The 15,403-nt window shown below is 54.1% G+C and overlaps 1 protein-coding gene across 1 annotated transcript in view; it reads right to left on the bottom strand.

Annotated features, from left to right (window-relative positions):
- Positions 1-3,735: 3,735 nt before the first annotated feature.
- Positions 3,736-15,403, bottom strand: part of Abcc6 (ATP binding cassette subfamily C member 6) — a 49,814-nt gene continuing 38,146 nt past the window's right edge. The window contains 10 exon segments of the mRNA XM_028880202.2: positions 3,736-4,351; positions 4,651-4,844; position 6,523; positions 6,608-6,774; positions 6,859-7,017; positions 7,621-7,767; positions 8,812-8,913; positions 10,190-10,316; positions 11,659-11,858; positions 12,471-12,781. Of these exon segments, the coding sequence (XP_028736035.1) occupies positions 4,243-4,351; positions 4,651-4,844; position 6,523; positions 6,608-6,774; positions 6,859-7,017; positions 7,621-7,767; positions 8,812-8,913; positions 10,190-10,316; positions 11,659-11,858; positions 12,471-12,781 (1,517 nt within the window). The 3' untranslated portion in view covers positions 3,736-4,242.

The following is a 15,403-nucleotide window of genomic DNA, read 5'->3' as shown; positions in this document are numbered from 1 at the left end:
ACCACTGATGTAATACTACTGTGGTGTAAACTCATGTGATTTACAACAAAGCAAATGGATACACGTCCTGCTCTGCACATGCCTGAACAGAACTGCCACGAACTAAGGGTAGATCAGTGTCCGTTGTGGACAACTACACATTGAAAATGGAAATGTTGGTCAGCGAGCATCAATAGCAGTTGTAATCCCAAGGCACTGCACACAGATCTACTTGATAGAGTGGTCGTAGATTGACTCGAAAGCAGCACACAGGAGGATATTATTACAGCAGTGTGACTGGAATGGAAATAGCAGTACAGAGTCGGGCCGCGCCCAGTGATGTCCTAGTACTTGTGTGTCCGTGTATTTACATCATAACGCATGGATGTTCGTGAGCATCAGTCCATACTGATGTACTATTACAGGTGCACACACGGAAAGAGAAGTAAAGGGGTGCACATGGATTCAATATTAAAGCAGTGGTCACGCATGTCCTCGTGAAATGGCACAAAGACCCTGAATACAGCCACAAACTGCCCTCTTGCCTCTCGCTACCTTTAGCTATCCATCGCCAGGGCAACCAGCCTCCGTTCTGCTCCCATGCTAGGGTGGCCAGCCAGTGGCTGTGCTGCTGATCTTGGTTGGGTGTGGGGTGGGGGTGGGAAGAACAGCTAGCTGTTGGCTGATCTACTTGGCCTCAATGAGACCAATGCCTATATTTTCCACCCCAGAAGACTGGCCAAGCGTGTTGTCATGGTGATGGGAGATGTATAAGAATGAGCATGCTCAGAGTTCATTCTCTCATCAGGCCTCTACCAGCATCCCATTGGCCAAGGCCAGGCACACATCTGAGCCCAGCTGGTGCTGCAGCCCCTTCAGTTCCTTGAGATGCATGGATACTGGGCACTTTTGCTATCCTTTGTCATCTGTACCATACTGGGCTGATTCTTCGAATATCACCTCTGAACCTTGATCTGGGAATGATTCTAAGCTCATTTTCTGCTCACCGGGAAGGGTAGTGTGATCGATTAGTAATGTCTGCCATGGGCATGGCTATGAGGAATGGATTTGTTCCCCTGCCCAAAGCCTCCCAAACTGTCTGCTAGCCTTTTCCCACCCAAGACCCGGTTCAAGATCAGAGTAGTTCGAGGCCCTGTCCTTGTGCTTTTCTCCCTTTCTAGCATCAGGCAGTGCCAGCTCGTGTGCCTGGCCTGGGCTCTACCGAGCAAGACAAACGTTCTAGTGTTGGATGGGGCCACAGCAGCTGTGGACCTAGAGAAAGTTGACCTCATTCATTCCATCATCCAGACGCAGTTTGAAGGCTCTGCTATGCTCACTCTTGCCCACCAGCTCAATACCATCATGGACTATACAAGGTGAACCTGTGGACCTACAGGGTTGACCCTGTTCACACACATGTGGGGTGTGTTTCTGAGTTCCAATACCAGGCCTCAGAGTGCTCACTGAGGAGACAGCTGGGATGGGCACTGGGTGCCGGGGTCCAGTTTAATCTGCTCTGTGAAGAAGCAGTTTGGGGAAGCAGCAACCAAATTCTCAGATGAGGAGAGAAGGGGCTATCTCTTCCTCAGGGCTCCCAACTTCTGTCCTTGACATCACTCAGTCACACAGTCTGTCGTCTGCCCAGCAGCCACACTGACCCCATGAACACGAGTCAGTGGTATAACTGTCACAACCCTCCTGTGTCCTCTCCCAGGTCTGTTTCACCGGCCTCTGCTATCTGTTCATTCCAGGCCATTTCCTCCTCTAGAGAGCCTCACACAGCTCCCACACAGAGCCAGGGTTCTCAGATGGGACAAAACATAGGCCTGTTGTCACCAGGGCCTCTTGAACCTAACCATTTAGGTACTGCAGATCCTGCATTGGTACCACAGAGGTCATCACACGGCACTGGCGGGGGTTTAATGAGTATGCAACAATTCAGAAAAAACCACGTGGTACAGGGCCTGGACCCTGAGACCACCTGCCGATGGATGTGCTGTATTCACTAGTCCCTGGCTCACCCATCGGTGTGCATTGAATAACCGTGCTGTGTACTGGGCAGGCTCTGGAAACACACGGTAGACAGACCTACAGCTTCTCAAGCAAGTCTCTCGGTTTAAGGAGGGAAGGAAGCTCACCCTTAGCCTCTGCCCTTGAGGGGGGGGTCTAGGCTGGAAGTCAGTTCTGAGCACATGCTGAGGAGGCAGGGAGGCCTGCTGGCTGGGAAGCTGGGCAGAGATTGGCACTAAAATGCCCAGGCCTCGGTTTTCTCTTCTGTCAAAGGGATTCAGTGACTGTCAAATACATCCACCAGGGGATATAGGAGGGATGGGGGCCGAAGGCCAGCGCCTGCCTCCTCTGAGTCACCCGCATTCACAGCCATGCCTGGTACACAGCTGTATTTGCAGTGAGGAGGAAGACTCTGGTACAGCTGAGACACCTTCAGTGTCAGGCAGGGGGGTGCATGGATCAGGAATAGTGTTTGCCAGGCATGGGTTCCATCTTCATCACTACAGAAAAGCAAAAGGCCGGCAGGGACAGCGAGAGGCTGAAGATGTGTGCCTGCGGCCTGCTGGAGCTGATTTCTGTTCCTCCCGCAGGCTGGACCCTGCTGGCAGGTGACCTTGGCGGAGGGACTGATGGGCTGGATCACCCTGCCAGCCTGCCAGGTGTTCCCATGTGATGGCCACCCTGTGAGCCAGGCTCTATTCCCAGACCAAGGCAGGGCCTCCACAGAGTCTCTCCAGCATCCCAGACACACAGCAGCCTGGGTCCCAGGCCAGACAGCTGAAGGGCGGCAGGTCAAGTGCTGTGTGGCCCATCTCTGGTTCCTCCAGCGCAGAACTGCCCACAGGACCACTCAGCCTGGGCGATGAGAAGCCTGGGGTAAGTTGTCACTTGGCCACTGGGTACCCCATGTCCCCACTTTTCAACTTCAGTTTCTTCTATTGCACAACAAAAGTGGCCCTGGTGCTGAGACTGGTCCTTGCCATGTGGAAGCCTCGGAAGGAGCTGCAGGCTGTACGAGCAAAGGGGATCACTGTGGGCTGAAAGGAACCCCCCAAACCCTGTATCAAGGCGGCCCATCAGGGAAGGCTCAGGATACAGGGAAGAACAAGCCCTGTATCCTAGAATCAGGTAGGAGTCCTCTCCTCTCCTGACCCAACATAGCCATTGACCATGTATCAGGGAGTCATGGGTGGTACTGGGGCCAAGTAAATCAGTGATGCAGCCCCCCCAGGGGGGACCATGGCCCTAGCTTTGCCACTGCTATAGAAGGGCATCTCTGAGCAGAAACCAAGGAGATTGCTCAACCGCTATCATCACAGCCCTGGCCCACAGCCAACAGTGGCAGTAATGTTGCTAGGTAACCGTGAGGAGTCAAGGTGAGTATGGTGGCACATGCCTGTCCTTCCAACACTCTGGAAACGGAGACAGGAGGATCCTGAGTTTGAGGCCCCCACACAGTGAGAGACCCTTCACCGTAACAATTCTAAATAGGTGTAGAACTGAATCCAGAGCTGGGGGTGTCATGCAGTTACTAGAGTGTTTGTCAAGCACGCATAAAGCATTTGGTTTGGGACCCACAAAGAGGGTGTGGTGACACAGACCTGTAATCCCAGCACTTGGGAGGGAGGCAGGAGCATCACGAGTTCAAGCCATCCTCAGCTACAAATAAAGCTCAAGGCCAGCTTGGGCTATGGGAAATTTTTCTCAAAAAACAGTAAGAAAAAGTACTGGACCCATACACAGACACACAGGCAACAGAGGAAACGTGAGCAGACTGTTGGAGTCAGTCAGTGTCAGTGTGCTGCTTGATCTTGTCCTAGGGTTGGACAAGGTGTCACCTCCGGAACAAAAAGGGCAGAGGGGCCACAGGTTCTCTGTGTGGTTTCTTAAAACTGTGTGGAATCTACAATGACATCAAGATAAGGAGTTAGGGGAATGTGCACACCATCACCCAGGTCCAGGGCGTCCAGCCTAATCGGCCTGGGGTGGGTGTGGCCTTGAAGTAGAACTTGAGCTGAGAGTCACTGTCCACTTTGGCTGCAGAGTGACCATGGCCTTGCTCAGGCCAACCTGGGCATGCTGGGTTCTTCTGGGTCTGGTATTCCAATCTTCTGTCACTTTCTCTGCCATCTTTCTCCTAGAGAGGAGTCAAGATTGGACATCCTGCAGAGCCCCAGGGGCCCCTGGGTCTCTGGCTTTCCCAGCCACTGCAGGCACTATGGCTGTCTCCAAGGAGGCTGTCAAGAGTCCCGCTCAGGCAAGGCCTGACTCCTGGGCTAGCCTGTAAAACAGGCCTTGCTGGGCCAGCAGCTGGGCTGGACTGCCGCTCTCGGCCACCTGGCCCTCATCCATGACCAGAACCCTGCAAAGAGGACAAGGAGCAGTTCTTGTGACAGTAGCTGAGGCCCTCGTCAGCTGAGAACCTTCTCCACTTTGAATTTACACCCCAGAAGTCTTGACTTTCCAAGCTGTTTCCTGACCCTCCCAGGTCCCTGGGTGCACACACAGTTCCTGGGCCCAATGCCTTTCCCTGGGGACTTGATCATGCCCCCCCCCCAGACAGTGGGCCCTTCATGGTCCATCTCAGGACACTTGCAGATGAACACACTGTGTACCTTCTTGTGCCTCCCAGGCCCTGTGCGTCACTGAGGGGCGCCTTACCTGGCACAGTCCATCACAGAGCGCAGGCGGTGAGCAATGAGCAGTACTGTGCACTGAGCAAACCAGCGCTCAAGGGCTGCCTGCATCTGCGTCTCCGTCCCTGGGTCCACAGAGGCGGTGGCCTCATCCAGGATGAGGATCTGGGTTTTCCGGAGAAGAGCACGTGCCAGGCAGAGGAGCTGTTTTGACCCACGCTGTGAATGAGCTGCATGGTTAGGCTAGGTAGGTGTCATCAGAGTAGGCCTGTCTACAGCAGGCCCTGCGGACAGCAGCTGACACTGTCTGTATGTGTTGTCCCCACCACGAGGGTCAAAGTCTACAGGGTTTGGGGCAATTCCGGTTCTGCTGTCTTGGCATAGGCCAACTGTGGACAAGTCATTCACACCTTCTGTGCCTTGGTCTCTCTACCTGTGAAAGCCTGTTTTCCTTTTTTTTTCCCTGCATGTGCATTGTGGGGACATGTGGGCACTTGTGGGGACACACATCTGCAGGTGCATGTGTGTGCACATGTGTGTGGAGGCCAGAGGATGGCATCAGGTGACATTCTCAGTTACTCTCCACCTTAGCAACAGAAGTGGAGTGTTTCCCTGGACCCAGCCTGGGCTGTCATAGCTAGCATGGCTAGCCAGCTTGTCCTGGGGGTCTCCTGTCTCTGCCTTCTGAGCACTGATATTATAGGCTAAGTCCACCTAGCATTTGCATGGGTTCAGGGGATCCGAACTCTGGTCCTCGTACTTGTCCATGGAGCATCTATCTCCCCAGCCCCCATAATGAGTATTTGAGTAGATACCAGCCACAGAAGGTGGCTATTGACTCTTTTTTGTTTTATTTGTTTGAAACGGGGTCTTATTATGTAGCCCTGGCTGGCCTGGAACTCACTATGTAGACCAGGCCTCACGCTCACAGAGATCTGCCTGCCTCTGCCTCCTGAATCCTGGGATTAAAGGTGTGGAACACAGTCTTACTTGGTTTTGGTTTTTTGAGACAGTGTCTCACTATGTAGCCCAGGCTGCCCTCAACCTTGAACTCTTCTTGTTGCAGCCTCGTGAGTGCTGGGATCCCAAGGCCGCACCTCCAGGACCAGCTGTGCACAACTGTGCTTCACGCTGCTAAGCTGCACATTCAGGAAAGGCCAGGGCTGGACAGCAGCGCTGGAGTACTTCTCAGCATGTGCACAAGGCCCTAGTGAAGGCCGGGCTCTGAAAAAAAGCACGACGCATCTCCCCAGCCCGTTTATGTTACGAGTGTTTCATCCTTAAAATACTTTAGCAAAAGGCATTACTTGAGAGATGCCTCAGTCAGGAAAACGCCTGCTGGACAAACACGAAGGCCTGAGTTCAGATCCCCGGAACCCTCCTAAAAGCTGGGCGCAATGGATCTGTAATCCCAGCTCCAGGAAGGCAGAGACAAGAGGATCCCTGGGAGCCTATTGAACAACCAGCCTAGGAGAATCAGCGAGCTACAGGCTCAGTGAGAGACCCTGTCTCAAAAAATAAGGTGGAGAGTGATGGAGGAGGACACCCAAAGTGGACCTGGCCTCCACACACACACACACATTTTAGGGAAAGAACACACATTCTCACTTAGCTGCAATGAATCTGAGATCAGTGTCAAACATCAAGCACGATGTTTTTTGCAGCAAAATAAATACTGAGTGGGACAGAGTCTAGGCTGGGCTTTGCCATGGGAAAAGGAACACAAACACAAGAGAAAAAAAAAAAAAAAGGAAAGAGAGAGAGATCCTGTGGCTTGGGACTGCAGGGAAGGACTGTGACCTGTATTAGTAGATGGGGATGGGTGTGGGGGGTAGGGTGGGGGGTGGGTGGGGGGGACTGGGTGGGTGGGTGGGGATGGGTGGTGTTAAGAGAGTACACTCAGAGTCTCAGATGCTCAGAGCCCAGACTGCCCCTGCCCTTGCCCGCCTCGCTCTGACCCTGCCACTGGCGGATGGCCATACCTCAGGTCATCTCCCTGGCCTGCACACTCGTACTGCAGCTGGCCGGGCAGGCTGGCCACAAAGGCCTTGAGCTGCACCGTCTCCAGCGCCGCCCAAATGCCTTCATCTGTGTGTTCCTGAAGCAGGTCCAGGTTCATCCGCAGAGAGCCTGGGAATAGGACAGGGTCCTGGCCAGAGGGACACTGGGTCAGAACAGGGCCATGCCGTAGCTCGCTCCTCTGCCTCCCCTTTCCCATGGTCCTAGGCCTCACCTGAGGGATGATGGTGATTCGGGACCGCAGCGTGTGCAGTCCCACGTGGGCGATGGGGACTCCGTCGATCCAGATGTCACCCTCAGCGGCCTCCTGAAGCCGCAGCAGGCCCCATGCCAGGGAGGACTTCCCGGCCCCTGTCCTGCCCACGATGCCCACCTGCCAGGTAACAAGAGTGAGGCCCACACCAAGCAGGTCTGCCCCAGCCCTGGGGTTCGTGGATACCTATTTGAAAGGTCTTTTTTTTTTTTTCCTGCACAAGACTTGTCTCTGCTGAGCCTCCGCTGAGCATGCCCCCTCAACACAACTGCTCATCCTTCCATTCCACCTTCCATCTGTGCTCGCTCTAGCTCCTCCTCCTCCTCCCGACATTTCTGCCCCTTGCCTTTCCTCTATGTCCTAGCCACCTCCATCACTTCCCATCCCTCCAGGTGAGCCCTCCCAGTTCCCAGAATCCCCTTCTACATCCTGTCCTACCTGTGTCTTCTCCTTCCAGTCCTTATTCTCTCTTCTACCCACTGATCAGTTCATCCATCTTTTCTTTAATTCACCCCACCCAGTCTCATCCTTCCCCACACTTCATCCTCTGTTCCTTAGCCATCCTTCCAGGCAGCCCAACACGCCCCTCATTCAGGGACGTCAAGGTTTATAGGAAGCCACCCCCAGAGGCAGATCAGGACCTGGGAGATGGAAGCTAAGAGCTGGGCAGGGTCTCAGACGTGGAGACTGGTGCCCACACAATGCAGTGGGAGGGCTGCTCACCTTCTCTCCTGCGTGGATCTTCAGGGTCACGCCCTGCACAGCCAGCGGCAGCTCTGGTCGGTATCTGAGCCCAAAGTCCCGGAACTCAATCTGTCCCCCGCTAGGCCAAAGAGGTCGGGCTGCACAGGTGGTCAGCTTCCAGGGAGCCTGGGGCAGGGGGCAGGCCTGAGCTCACAGGTCAGAGGAGCTGTCCTCAAGCTCTTCATGGGTGCCTGCCCCCCAGACCTCAGCTTCCCACGTAACACACTACACTCTTCATTTGGAAATTGCTCCAGCGCATTCTAGCAGCGTTTCATTGTTTTAGAACAAGGTCTCAGTATATAGACAAGGCTGGCCTCTAACATGCTACATAGCCAAGGCTAGCTTCTAACTTTCCTGTAACCCAGACTAGCCTCCAACTCACTATTTAGACCAGGCTGGCCTCCAAATCACTATTTATCCCAGGCTATACTCCAACTCTCTATGTAGTCCAAAAATAGCCTCTACCTTTTTATGTAGCTCAGGCTAGGCTCCTGCTTGCTTTATATAGCCAAGATTGGCTTCTAACTTACTATGTAGCCCAGGCTAGCCCCTAACCTACTATGTAGCCCAGGGAAACTTCAAATTTTCTACCCAGAGTACCTTCTCACCGTGGAGCTCAGAGTAGCCTTAAACTCACTACCCAGACCAGGATGGCTTCCACCTAGCAGTAATCCTCCTGCCTCAACTTCCTGAGTGCTGAGGTTTAGTTGTGAGCTGCTGCACCCAGCTTGACGCCATGTCGTTCACCTTGCTGCTCTGTTCCTGACGTGTCATGTGCCCCCGGTCTGTCCTGGGCACACGGCAGCTGTGTGGCTGTTCTGTCCCTGGCTTGCTGTATGTTAATATGTCACCCCAGCACCACTGGCCTGGGTGGCAGTCTGGGCCCTGTCCTGTGCCCTGCTGCGTGGCTGGAGCCCGGCTGCCCCCTTAGTGCCATCCCTAGGCTGGGGCAGTGCCCTTCCTGCCGCTGCAGTGTGACAGTCACTCTTGCTTGGCATCGGAGGCGTAGCCTGGCTGCTCCAGCAAGAGAGCAGAGCTCTACGCTCTTCGCTCTCGCCGTCACCCTGGCTGTGACTCCAGCCCACAGGGATGGGGACGCTGCTTGTGGGAAAGGAATGGGCGGGCGCCGCCCTGGACCCACCGTCCCCCATCCCGTCTCCCTTTTATCACCTCTTTGGGGATGTGAGCGTAGTCCTGCACACGCTCCACCGCCACCATGCTGTTCTCCAGATCCGTCCAGCTGCGGACCACCCACTGCAGGGTCTGTGTCACCTGGTTTGAAAAGACACCTCAGAGGGGCTCCTCCCCAGACACGTGCCCGGGAAGGCAAAGAAAGACGGGCTGTAGGGACAGGGACGTTGAGGACCTGGGCCCTCAGGGGTGGGACTTGGCTTCAGCCAGTAAGACAGCGAAGAGAGCAAGCGGGTGGCACTCTCCCACACCTACTGGCCCAAAACAGAGAGGCAGGACCAGAGAGGGTGCCTGGCCTTTCCGGACACACAGAGACCTGGGTCTGTGGGTTCCATTCAGGTAGCTTCCACAGAGGGGCTAGGCCTCCCCTGGTTCCCATCCCACAGAGCCTCCAGGTGCCTTGCCAGGACCCAGGAGCAGTTCCACGGCGGCCCTGCTTTCCTTTCTCTCCCTCTTCTGGCTCACCCTCTCCAGCTGTGCCTGCCCGCCACACCCCCCACGGCCTTTCCTGCTGCTGATTCTGCCCAGGGCGCTGACCCCAAAGGAGATGATCAGCAATGTATGAAGAACCTTCTTCAACTGATGCTGCTGTGTTAATGAGACAGTGTGTGCATGTGTAAGAGTGTGCAAGATACAGTGTAAGACTGTGTATAAGAGAATGTGTGTGTAAGAGTGTAAGTGTGTGTAAGAGTGTGCAAGATACAGTGTAAGACAGTGTATAAGAGAATGTGTGTGTGAGAGTGTAAGTGTGTGTAAGAGTGTGCAAGATACAGTGTAAGACAGTGTATAAGAGAATGTGTGTGTAAGAGTGTAAGTGTGTGTAAGAGTGTGCAAGATACAGCGTAAGACAGTGTAAGCGAGGTGAGAATGTGTGTGTAAGTGTAAGATGGTATGTGTATGTGTGAGTGTGTAAGAAAGTGTGCAAGAGAGTTAAGAGTATGTATATGAGAGAGGAGAGAATGTGTAAGAGTGTGTGTGTGTGTAAGAAAGAGTATGTAAGAGTGTGTATGTATGTGTGAGAGAGTGTATGTGAGTGTGTGTGTTTGTGGATGTAGATATTCTAACCCAACACTGCATTATTATTATCAAGTGCTAACAACCAACACTCCACTGGAAACCCGCTCTCAGCATCCTTCGCCTGTCTCAGCTAATCAGAAGCGGCAGAGTGCTGGCCCATTACTTGGATGAGCACACAGAGGGTCTTGAGCCACTTGCTTGAGGGCACACAAGGTTCCCCGTGAACCGTACTTCCCCAGTGCTGGGCAGTAGAGACTCAGAGCCATTGGAAATACTCCAGCAGGAGTCCATCTGTTTCGGTTCTGCCACACCTCCAGCCAGGGGTGGGGTGCTGGAGTACCTGGAGGGCAGCGGAGACTGAGAAGCCCACGAGGCCGGCGCTCAGGTGAGCCTTGCTCAGCACAGCACACATAGTGGCCACGAACACCAGGCCATTCCCCAAGAGCTCCAGGTTGGCAGCCAACCACCTGTAAAGAGAAGCAGGGCTCAGCAGGGCCAGCAGGACCAGCAGGACCCACTTCTCTGGTCATGGTAAATGCTCAGCACCAGCGGGGGGCCCACAAGGGGACCTAACTGTAAGAGGAGAGGTAACGCTCTTCTGTCTTGCCTAATGACCCTGACAAGGGCCTGGAACATGCCGGGTGTTCCAGAGAGCTTCCTGTTTTGGAGATGTGTATTTTCTAGCCTGTCCCCTCCCTGGTGGGTATGTGGCTACATGTATACATGTGTGTGCAAGCCAGAGGACAATCTCAACTGTCATTTATTGTTTTACCTCTGGCTGCACCTTAATCCACTGCTACTTCAGCCAGCAACTGAGACTCCATGGTTACTGGCCTGCTTCTGTGTCAGTGGCCTGGCCACTCAGGCTGCAGTCTGGTGGGAAATCTGTTCCCGCAGGCATGGGCTCTGCCTCTGCTAACGGTAGCTTTAACTAAATCTCCATCATTCTATTTACAAATAAAACTTGAGATTCAAAGGCTGGGGTGAAAACCTGCTAGCTCAGAGGCTGAATAGCAACTAGCTAAACTTTTCTCCCAAAGAGAGCCTCCTTCCACTCGGCCAAACAAAACTGCCTCACCACTCCAAACCCCTCCCTACTTCTGGGGTCTCTCTCTCTCTTCCAGATGCCCTGGGATGCTCTTTGGTCACTGTCTGTCAACCAGTCCATAACTCAGCCTCCTGGCACAAGGTTAATTTTGTTTATTCATCTAACGGATAGCGAGCACGTATTCAGAGTCCGGCATGCTCAAGGAGCTCGGGACCTAGACTGAACAAGTACCGATCATGTCACTGGGAGCCTCACATGTCCTGTCCTGCTGCTGCAAGGGAGAAGATACTGTTTCCATTTGACAGCTGGGGAAACTGAGGCTCAAGAAGGGCTGGAGCAGTACCAGGCATGGGATCAGCATGTTACAAGTACTCCCTGTAACAATTTAATCCGTAGAGCCACCTTGAGTATGACAGCAGTTGAAAAAAAAATGAGGATCAGAGAGGTCATGTAACTTGTCCAGGGTCTAACAGCTTGAAAATGGCAGAGTAGGAAGTTGAACCCACATCTTGCTCTTGCTTAGTCCCCAAGGGAGATTAAGGATGCTTGACATCAGTTGCCTTGTCGCCAAGAAAACAGAGGTTGGTACTATGGTCTGGCAACCATACTTCTCTCTGTACCTTCAATCCACTGGATGTCAGGGACTCTGGCTGTTCTGTGCATCCAGATGCTCTGAGTGGGACTCAGCCTCAGACTGTCCCCAGCTCAACTCTTGGGGGGAGGGAGGTTCCAGGTCCACTCTGGTCCCTGGCTCTTCCTACCTGTCAGCCACCAGTCGTGGGAAACTGACCCTCTGGTTCTCATCCATAAGGGCGTCATGCTGTGCCGTGAAGGGTCCCTGGGCCCGGAAGGCCCTGACCACCAGACTGCCCTGGAAGGTCTCCGCCATATGGGAACACACAGCTGAGTAGCTGGCCGACTCCAGGCGTCTCAGCTGGCAAGAGGTGGCCACATAGAGGCTCTGTGGTGGGAGAGGGGAGGAGGGACAGAGACAAAGAGGGAGCACTCAGAGAACAAGGCACAGCAAGTGTCCTCTGCTGTCAGCCTGCTTGGCCCGCCAGCTTGGTGGTGAGGCAGAGCAGAGGTCAACTGAGGTGAGTCCACTTGTCCCCTGGCAAAAGTGTGTATAAACTGAGGTCTGGCTGAGCTGCTCTGAGCTTCTCAGCAACCGGCAGGCAGAGTGTTCTGTGCCGCCCAGACTGCCAAGGCTGTGGTGCCCACTCGGGCAGCAAAGCTCTGGAGCCGGCCTCCTGGCTCAGGTTCTGATCTTGGCATTAGGCCAACTTCAGGAGGGCCTCTGGCCCTGGCAAAGGAAAGCAGACATCTTAACACAACATAATCGGCCCCCTGCAGTACTGTGCCTGCCAGTGCGCAAACGTGAGGCCGGAAGTTGGACGTGACGAACTCTAGGGAGTGACTGAGAGAAGACAGGGACAGCTGTGGGTTCTACAGGGCGGGGCAGGGCTTCTAGCCCCCCTCATTCCATGCAGACCCTCTCCCACCAAGCCTTGCCCAGAGGCAGGGAACTGACAGAGGAGACCTCAGCTCGACCTGGGCTCTGACCTCGCCATACCTGAAACCCGGCGTAGAGGACCACGAGCGGCAAGATGGCCACAATGGCCAGAGGCGTGGCCATCGACACCGCCAGGCCGACCTCCAGGAGGCCGAAGGCATAGGTCAGCAGGGACCTCAGCTTGTCCGGGATGTCCACGTCCACCGTGTCCGTCTCCTTGGAGAAGCGGTTCAGCAGTCTCCCGACAGGTGTGCTCTCGAAGAAGCCGATGGGAGAGCGAGCTACATCCCACAGGAGGCTCCGGAAAAGCAGGCCTGAGGCCCGAGCGCCACCCAGGAACACCGCAGCCATGGAGGCAAAGAGTCCGATGGCTGCAGAGGGGGGGTCGGAGTGGAGCCTGCTGCTGGGCTGCGGCAGGTCTCCCAGCACCCAGTGACCACGGTGACCACCGTAGGATGTGACAGACCCACTGCTGGGGGCGGGGGGTGAAGAGTGTCTCCCCGAACTCAAGCCCACCTCAACCTCCAAATGAAACCTTATTTAGAAATACGAGTTTCATGGGTACAATAAAAGCGTATGGGCCGGGTGAACCGTGGCGCACACCTTTAATCCCAGCACGCGGGATGCAAAGCCAGGCAGATCTCTGTGAGTTCGAGGCCAGCCTGGTCTACAGAGTGAGATCCAGGACAGACACCAAAACTACACAGAGAAACCCTGTCTTGAGAGAGAGAGAGAGAGAGAGAGAGAGAGAGAGAGAGAGAGAGAGAAGAGAGAGAGAGAGAGCCCAAAAATAGAAAAAAAATTCTAGATTTTGGGTGGGGACTACACCTGTATCCTTCTAAGAACTGGGCACAGACAGGAGGCAGATGCGCAAAGACTGGAGTGGCCACAGCTAAGGGGAACGAGGGGTGCAGAAGCCACCACAAACGGGGAAGCCGTGGCAAGGAGAGGTCCTGCCAAGGGGACACTACTGTCAACCATGGTCCCAGTGTAGCGTAGGCAGTCACATGACCCAGCTAGCCAATCAGAGCACACCAGCGATGGGGCTCACTGTGATTGGCTCACGATGGCCGCCTAACTTGTAAAGGGCCAGTCAGAACCTTCCCTGGTGGGTGAAGCCTGAGCTAGAGCAAAGTGCTGTGTTACAGGGATAGGGGGGTGGTCTGCTGCAAGCAAGGTGGTCTCCTCCAGTCTCCTCCAGGAACCAATTCCTGTGGTTGCTGGGTTTAAGATATTGCGGGGAAAATCTGTTTCTGTGACTCTAGAGACAGTCCAGTTCACAGATGTGTTTTGTTTCTTTTGAGATGGGGTGTGTGTGTGTCTCATGTAGCCCAAGCTAGCCTTGAACTTGTAATGTAGCAGAGGATAACTTTGAACTCCTGATTCCCCTGCCTCCACCTCCAGAGTGCTGAGACTTCAGGGGTGTGCCACAACCCCAGCCTAGCTCGAGGTAACCAGCATGCAGCTGTGTGCCACCCAAATGGGAGTTCAAGTTCATTCCAGCTTGGCTGACTGACAGCTCACTGTGGTGGATTAAGTAGCCATCTGCGTTCAATCAGCTTTTCCCAGCTAAGGCAGCCAGGTCTGCAAACTCCCAGGGTCCCTGAGGTCAGGGGGCTCGTGGCATCTTGCTGATGTGGCTATAGTCGTAGTGAATCAGGCTGCCGGTGCCTTTTGTTTGCAGTGCTGTGGACCCAGGGCCTCACACATCTAGGCAAGCATTCTACACTAAGCTACATCCTCAGATCCCCCCTCCCTTTACTTAAAAATTACATGTTTAAAGTAAAGAAAGTCCTTTAAGTAAGTGTGTGTGTCCGTGCCATAGCATGTCTGGAGAAGTCAGGAGACAACCCGTGGGAGTCTGGTCTCTCTTACCACACGGCTCCCAAGAGTTAAACTCAGGTCAACAGGTTTGGTGACAGGTGCCTTACACGGAGCCTTCTCCCCAGTCTGCTTTAACTTATTTCCAGATGGTACCTCACTAAGTTACCCGGGCTCTCCTTGAGCCCAGGGTGGTCATAAACTTGCAACCGTTCTATTCTTCAGCCTCCCGAGTAGCTGGGGTCACAGGCACGCGCCACTATCTCTGGAGAACTCGAAGAACTTTGATGATGGGGCCCAAAACCACAGTTCAGCGGCATTTCCCTTTCACTGTGGCCATATTTGAAATGTAGTCAGGGGCTGAAGACAGTGGGGAGGCTGACCTAGGGCGGATGAGGCTGTACAAGGGCGCCACAGATGATCTGGGCAGGGACATGAATGCTCAGGAGCCTGAGTGTGGAGGTGGTGAGGACATCTCCATAAACCACAGAAGAGTGCCACTCCACATCAAGTCCCGGGACTGGCCTAGTCAGCATCCCTGATGCGATATGGCAGTATCACTTTGCAGCCTGGTGTCCTTGGCAGAGGGCACTTGGGAGCCCTTTGCACCTTGCCTTATGGCAGAGGTGAGCCTGCAATCACTTCAGGAATTATTGTTATTTTAATAGAAGGGGTTGAGTGTGGTGGTACACACCTGCGATCCCAGGACTTGGGAGAGATGTCGGGGGATCTTGAGTTTGAGGTCAGCCTGGACTCTGAGGAAAGACTGCCCTGAATGAACAATAACTTAAGTTGGGCGGGGAGCAGGCTCAGCAGGAGGACTTGCTGCAGGGCTAATGGCTGAAGCATCCCCACCCTGGGATCTGCACAGGAGAAGGAGAAAACTCACTCCTGCAGGTGTGATCACACGTGTGCTGTGGTGTCCATGCACACACCAAAATAAGTAAATAAACAAATGTTTTGTTTGGTTTTTCGAGACAGGGTTTCTCTGTGTAGCTTTGCACCTTTCCTGGAACTCACTTGGTAGCCCAGGCTGGCCTTGAACTCACAGAGATCTGCCTGCCTCTGCCTCCTGAGTGCTGGGAGTAAAGGCGTGCACCACCTCTGCCCGGCTAAACAAATGTTTTTTAAAAGTAACTGAGAGAGAGAGAGAGAGAGAGAGAGAGAGAGAG

This window comes from Peromyscus leucopus, chromosome 1, assembly GCF_004664715.2.
Source record: "Peromyscus leucopus breed LL Stock chromosome 1, UCI_PerLeu_2.1, whole genome shotgun sequence".
NCBI classification, from domain to species: domain Eukaryota; kingdom Metazoa; phylum Chordata; class Mammalia; order Rodentia; family Cricetidae; genus Peromyscus; species Peromyscus leucopus.
The sequence above is the reverse complement of the archived record's forward strand: the minus strand, read 5'-3'. Positions and strand labels throughout refer to the sequence as shown.